Here is a 7,529-nt window from a genome sequence, read left to right as displayed (position 1 = left end):
ATGAGTCTTTTGTAGACGAAACGCGTGTCTGGCTTAAATACAAAATTTAATCCTGGTATCTATGATGAATTTAATGAATTAAAAGTAAACAGAAACAGAAATACTGAACGTTAAGTCAAATCGGAAAGTCCTTTAAATGACAAAATCAAAAGCCCGAACACATCAAACTAATGGAGAAAAAAATGTCATAATCTTGACTTGTGTAGAAAATGGTGAATTAAACTTGTGTTATAACTAGTTAAACATCTCACGTGTTCCAAATATATACCAGAGGAAAACGAAAGATTTATCGAACAGAAACAATCAGACATTGATACTCACGGGGGGCTTAACATTTAATCTCAGACATTCATATAAATATATATATATATATATATAAAAAAAAAAAAACAATGAGACAGCTATCGAAAATTGTTATTTCCATTTTGTTTTAAATTATTAGTATTACATGAAATATGTCAGTGTTAAGAGTTGATTTGCATGTTAAACATCTTTGGCGATGACATTGATAAAACAATTAGGTTGAGTATATATTTTTTATTTAATATTTTGTCCATATATTACATAGATTGCATCATATTGAATTGTTGTCTTTATTAAGTTATTCATCATATTGCTATCAAATTTTCAGGACTCTGTGAAAAGATCATTGTTCTGTTTGTATTATGTTTATGATGTCTAACGGTAAGTCTTGTGTTTATGCTTAAGGTGTCAGACCACAAATGCAAAACCCATCTACATTCAACCATATTTTTTTTTAAAGTTAGCTGCTACTTTTAACTGGTTTTTTTTTAATCTTAAATATGTTTACTTTTGTGTGAAATAATCCTAAATTTTGAATACAAAATTATGGACATTTGAAATCAGACTGAAAATGGTCTACATATATTTCTCCTTCACTTAAAGTTTCATTTCTGCAAATCTGTTTGTTATGACATCAAAGACACTATTTTTGTGCGGGAATGGGTACTTTTACACATGTCCTGAATTGAAATTGGGTGAATTGTTGTTCCAACACCTTTAGAAGGATTTGTGTTATCCGAAATTTTTTTGACTATTTTATTTATATTTAAATTACTTTTGGTGTTTTTCACCGTTAAGACGCAAGTTCTTATATATGTTAGAGTTTTCATCACTATTTCTCAAGTGCCAGAAGAAAGTATATGTGTACACATATATGCAATGTAAGCTAAGCGTCGTCACTAATTTATTAATTAGCATTTTCCCCATGGAATTTCATCGAAGTCGCAGTAGAAACTGAGAAATATATTTTCATCACTTCTGGAAAATTCTTTCCCTTTTCCAGACTTATACAGTAGTCGTGTTATCTCTCCGACATCTTTACCGTACAGCTTAGGTTTTTCTTCAGTCAGATTTATCACCCCAGAACATGTTTTATACTGATTTGAATAAGACCCATTCGAATGACAATGTGGGCGACAAATCCGACCATGTGAGTCGTAAGCAGATATGTAAGAAATGCTAGAATTAAGTTTCGGATTTTTTACAGCAACGATGGCAATAGATTCTGATACAGGGAGCCTGGAATCAACTATCGTATAATCTACATACTTTCCATTGTATGACATACCGTCAACCTGAACAAATACCTTGTCTGCCCCTGATCCGGACGTAAAGCTATGAGAATATGCTGATTGCTGCTCTTCATCTGTATAATTCATATAGTTGTTATATGAATATACATCAACTCCATCTGCAATATTTTTATTCTTTATCACTTTTGTGCCAAATAGTAAGCCAGACGGACGTTTATGAACAATTTTTACTGGTATAAATACCCAACGCTTAATATCTGGCTCGCCATCCAGTAAGAAGGAGTTTTGCATGGAAGAGTCCATTTCTGTTATGAACGATGTTTGCTTTTTCTGATTTGATCTTTTTGTTCGTCCAGTTTTGCTGACAGTTTTTTTCTCGATAAAAGTTTCGTACCCAAGCCAATCACCTGTCGACCTCCTTGCGCGTGATGCCTTGTTTCGTGGTCTGTTTGTAGCAGAACAAAGTTCTTTGTTCAAGTTTCCACATCTAAGATAGGGGTATTTGTTTCCGCTACATTGACTACATGTTGTTGGACTTTTTTCATATCTACATAAAAAAGTAAAAAGTCTACAGTAATAAAATGCAAAGGCGTAAATAACCCCTTACTTCTAGTGAGACACTTAAGTGTCATAGGAGTCAAGTGAACGCGATGCGGATTAGTATTTGGTGGTTAGAAAACATGCACTGCAAAAAAGTTGTGAAAAGCATTTTTAGATGCTTAAAACATATTATGTGTTACATAACAAACGATTGACTTTTTCATTCATTGGTTGATTGCTGTTTGCTTACCATCAAAAAGTGAAAACATATATATAAGAAAGATTAAACTTGAAAGTCGAAAATCTCTTGACAACGTTATGGCAAAAAAAACATGAAATGACCATAAGACAAACAGCATAGTACAAAACACAAAATAGCAAACTGAGTAATGCAAGCCCAACAATAACCGTTGGTGAACTCAAATGAACCAGAAAGGTAAACAGAGACTGCTCTATGCAAGCCTGCTAGATTATTACTGCACGAAAATTTGAAAATTTAAATCATGTCTTTTGTTGTCAAATTTTCCTACCGATCCTCATTGACAATATTTGGATGTACCTTAGATTCACGTTCATGAATAAACTCATCATATAGATACCATGATTTAATTTTATATTTACGCCAGACGCGCGTTTCGTCTACAAAAGACTCATCAGTGACGCTCGAATAAAAAAATATTAAAAAGGCCAAATTAAGTACGAAGTTTAAGAACATTGAGGACCAACAATTCCTAAAAGTTTTGCCAAATACAGCTAAGTTAATCTATTCTTGAGGAAGAAAAGCCTTAGTATTTCAAAATTTAAAATTTTGCGATTACAGTTTTTTCAGTCCGAGAACATAAACGATATGAACCGAAACGTAAAGTTAAAGGTAATAGTACAATAAAGCTTGTTTTCGTTCTTTTTGGGAAGCCCCTGAATGCACGAATTCTGTTGATCATAAATAAAGTAACAAAAGGAATACTTTGGGTTCTGATTGGCCATATTGTTTTTTACATGACTTGCAGGGTTTGTACCTTCCTCAAGCAGTATGATTGTATCTCCTTTGGTTGTTTGTTTTATCAGATTTTTTCTTGGTTCAAAAATAGTGAGGCAGTTGCTTAATGGAAACTGCGACACTGCAATTGCTTTTGCAACAAAATTTATACGCATATTTGTTTTTTCCTTATATGTTTTAGAAAAATAAGAGAAGTTGATCAAGTCAAGAGCTGTTTTATTTTAAATAAAATATATTGTATTAGACATGTTACGAAAAGGTATAGTCACGACTCTGAGGTTGACAAATTACACTTTAAATGTGGGGACTGTGTCAAAACACAAAAAAAAGTACCTGTGTATACATTGAATATTATTTAAAACTGCATTGATGTTTTTGGAGGTAATTCCGTATGAAACGAATATTCAATAACATTTGTGCCATAAGAAATACAAGAAATAGATATTAATAAGTTTCATAATATTTTTAAGAAACTCTAATGCAAAAAAAATGGCGAGCCCTTAATAGACCTTGAAAATAATCTTAAGTATTATAATCTGTTTTATACCTACATGTACTAGTGAATATATAGAACAAAGGAGCGTATGTTTTTGATTCAGGTGTTTGCCACCTGAAGTTTTATCTAACAGGGTCTGTTTTCAAACACCTAAATCACGATTTTTATACAATTTTAACTTGAAACATGATGCCGCATTGTAGTTTTAGAAAATTTTCTCCCTGTCCTATAGCTTCAAATGCATGTATATAATTCCTTTATTTTCTTCCAACTTTGTTTTAATTTAAACAGTTTTACTATTTTTTTTTTCTTTATAAGGGGTTTGTGATTGATTGATTGTTGGTTTCTTAACACCCAGTGGCAAATATTTCATGCAAGTTCAGAAGGATAAGAGGTTTGTGACACCAGAAACACTCGCGTAATTGGACTTCCAATCAACTGTCTAATGATGTTAATTTTGTGGTTTAGAAGCTACCCTTGCTGTGTAATGCTGTCTTTACTCTTTGACGTTTCTGTTCTTGCTGTCAGTGCACCAATAAATGCTTTAATTCTCATTCTTTGGGAAATTATATTTGCCCCCAATATCTTGGCCATCTGAAGAAAATTGGGACCAACTACGCGATGGGTGGCATACATTACCCGCAGCTTTAGCTACAATCGACGGAACCTCTCATGCCATTTATACAGACCACAGACGGAGCCTCAAGAACAAATACTCCGGACACAGACATTGCGTTCATACAAAAGTGATTGTTGACCACAAAAATAATATAAGATTTATTCGAAGTGTTTTCCTAGGACACCAAAATGATGCCCAACAGAATAATCAATTGCCTTACATTGTAACGGAAATTTGAATTTGTCCCTCGTTACCCCTAAAGGCGCCATCATCAAAGAGCTAAACCACGAATAGAAAGATTAAAATGTAAAAATAAAAATGAATTTACGTATATCAGAGTGTTGGGTATATGTCGAACACGCTATAAGGCGTTTAAAAACTTTCAAAGTCATTGGAAGCTGATGGAGACACCCGAGAGACAAAATCAACCAGACTGTAGAGCTTTGTGCAGGATTAGTAGAGTGAAATATTAAACTTTTTTTCAGGAACTGTAATACAACAATAAAACTAATATCTAACTGGCTTACTATGTATATATTATCAATCTAGAATCGAATGAACGTGTATAACTCTCAGCACCCCTTTTTCTAGCCCACCCACTCTGACACGCGTATACCGTTCATGTCTTGTGATATCCAGCAATGATATCACAAAAGCAATTGTCATACTGTATAGGATGTCACATATTGATGATGATTGATTTGAATTAACCAAGACGCATAGGATTTAAATTTTACCTATTTAAATCTATAATCAATGTTTTGACCTCGTCCCCAAATTTAAAGTCTAATTTGTCAACTTCAGCGTCGAGAATATACATTTTCGTAACATGTCTAATATAATAACACAACGTGAACATGTTACATCTGTTACCATACATAACTTCTTTTATTATAAGTATATAACAAATAATGATCAAGTAAATGGAGTAACACAAAAGAATGTTTTTCGACTGAAATTCAAAATTCACCGAAGGCTATCAAATGCATAAAAAATAATATATAAAGAGAATTTTAAGTTGATTCGAAAACAAGGCTTGTCCTCAACATTAAATGCAGCATCATAGAATTCTGCGTTCAGAATTCGGAACAAGCTACCTTATCACTGATATCAAACACTCAAGCAATGATATATAACAATCGTCTCTTCATTCTTTGCAATATAAGAGATCAGATTTCAATGAAAAAAGCACAGGAAAGCTAGTATTTTATGATATTGAGATCAAACCATTTGTTTGCTTATAATCTGTTTCAAATAGTTCTATCATAATGTTATTGTGAGTATCCATCTGATTCTGAGGGATATTTTGAAAAGAAAAGAAATCGGTTTTACCAAGCAAACCATGGATTTTGCTATACAAATCAGAGATTATTTTTTAAGAACAGTTCCTATTTTTTATTTGTTATTATTTTTTAAAAATACACACCTGTAATATTGATCTGTGTTAACATTACTATACCCCTCAATATTCCTCTTCCCAGTTTTTAGTTTATCCATGATTCGGTTTGGTGCCTGAGATGGCGGAGCACGCCTATCAAATGGATAGTCCTTCTCGGGATCTACAGTTTGTCCTTGTCGGAACTGCTCCCAAACATAGTCTATAAAGCAGAGATGCAGATAAAATACTGGATCTGACGCGGATGTATTCATTCCAGCCATTGTACCACCAACCCAAACGTTCACACTGTTAAAAAAGAAAATGTTATAAAAATTACAATATAGTATATATCAATAAACTTTTAATTTTACCAAACACATTTTCCTATATTTATGAACGGTAAGCCATGTATAATATCATTCAGTGAAGTCTTTTTGTGGTCTTTAAATGTTTAATGAAGATGGGAATTTTAGTCTGAGGTCAAAAGTGATTCACACGTCGAACACGACTCTATACAAAATCAAAAACAGTTTAACAATCATACACGTTAACTTTCTGAAGAAATAATAGAATTTACCTTAGACTAGTAAAATGTAGTCATTGGCAAAAAGAATACTGCTGTCGAAAACAGTTCACTCACAACTTTCAAACAAAAACAAAACTTTACGATAAAAGAGTTGATTACAGCTTCCCAATCGTGAACTTTCCATTTCTATGTAGCAACTTTCCAGCAGCGCCTGCATACGGAGTATATATCTCCCAATTGATACAATATTCCCGGGCTTGTATTTACTAGCATGATTTCCTTGATACAGGATTGCTACTCATAAGGAAGCAATTAAACCAAGAGTTCCAAATGGTGAAGTTGAAATCATCCCTTCGTAAATTTTACGGACGCCATCATGAGTTGGTTGACCGTTATGGAATAACCGTTTCACAGATGATATCGGATATGTTCCTTATGTCGTAACTACAATACCCTTTCACTTTTCACGAATGTGACATACCGAATTAGACTATTTACCGGATTTGTAATAACATTATATTTGTCTCTTTATCTTTTTATTTTTAGCCATGGCGTTGTCAGTTTATTTTCTATCTATGAGTTTGACTCTCCCTCTGCTATCTTTCGTCGCTCTTTTTCACCGGTTGATCAAAATGTTTTTTCCGGGGAGTCACCAATGCGAATTTTTCAAAATTCTGTCATGGAGGTATTTTCAAAGCAATTTTTTAATCATGATGCATAAAATTGATTCCGATTTCATTTTCCTTTGATGTCTGTCAGTGGAAGTGTCAACAATCACATTCACAAGTTTGAATTATAATCTACTTATATATCCGTTATGACAACTTAGTTACTCGCTAATATGACTAAGCTATCTCGTTATAGCTACTAAACTGAATCGTTATATAAACATTATCCTTTTAATTTATTACCCCTTCCACTCTTTAAATTTTTACCTTCATTTCGCGTGTGAACACAATATGTATATGTATGATTACTAAGTGCACATAAATTAGAAATACAAGTTGGGGATGTAGATTTGCACATATGACATTGAAGATGAAATACATTTTTTATTTAAATTTTCTTAATATATTAGAGAGCAATGGCATTTATTTTTTAGATACTGCAGAACTTTAAAGGCCCCGGTGCCAAATTTTATGGAAGCGTATAAAGCCCATCCTTTCATTTTTGTTAATGTTTTTTTTTTTTTTAATCTTGGAATTATCAACTTTAATCTTGGATTTCCATATCGGTCCGTATCGTCAGTTTCATGGACCTTGGTCACTGAACATAATGTACAATGTATATATAAATGCACAAGTTCGATTTTATTGCTGATAAAATAAAGTAAAGATGTTCGCTTTTTTGTTTCAAAATAACGAACTGTGTTAAAGACTGTTATAAATTGATAGTATATAAAAAAAAATTAAAGGAA

The 7,529-nt window shown here is 32.7% G+C and overlaps 1 protein-coding gene across 1 annotated transcript in view; it reads right to left on the bottom strand.

Moving 5' to 3' along the window:
* Positions 1-483: 483 nt before the first annotated feature.
* The window catches only part of LOC143049038 (uncharacterized), a 54,978-nt gene continuing 47,932 nt past the window's right edge, over positions 484-7,529 (bottom strand). The window contains exons 4-5 of the mRNA XM_076222841.1: positions 5,635-5,892; positions 484-2,103 (exon numbers count right to left, since the gene is read on the bottom strand). Coding sequence (XP_076078956.1) covers positions 1,215-2,103; positions 5,635-5,892 — 1,147 coding nt within the window. The 3' untranslated portion in view covers positions 484-1,214. The remainder of the gene's footprint in view (positions 2,104-5,634; positions 5,893-7,529) is intronic.

The sequence above is a fragment of the Mytilus galloprovincialis genome, chromosome 10, assembly GCF_965363235.1.
Source record: "Mytilus galloprovincialis chromosome 10, xbMytGall1.hap1.1, whole genome shotgun sequence".
Classification (NCBI taxonomy): Eukaryota; Metazoa; Mollusca; class Bivalvia; order Mytilida; family Mytilidae; genus Mytilus; species Mytilus galloprovincialis.
The sequence above is the reverse complement of the archived record's forward strand: the minus strand, read 5'-3'. Positions and strand labels throughout refer to the sequence as shown.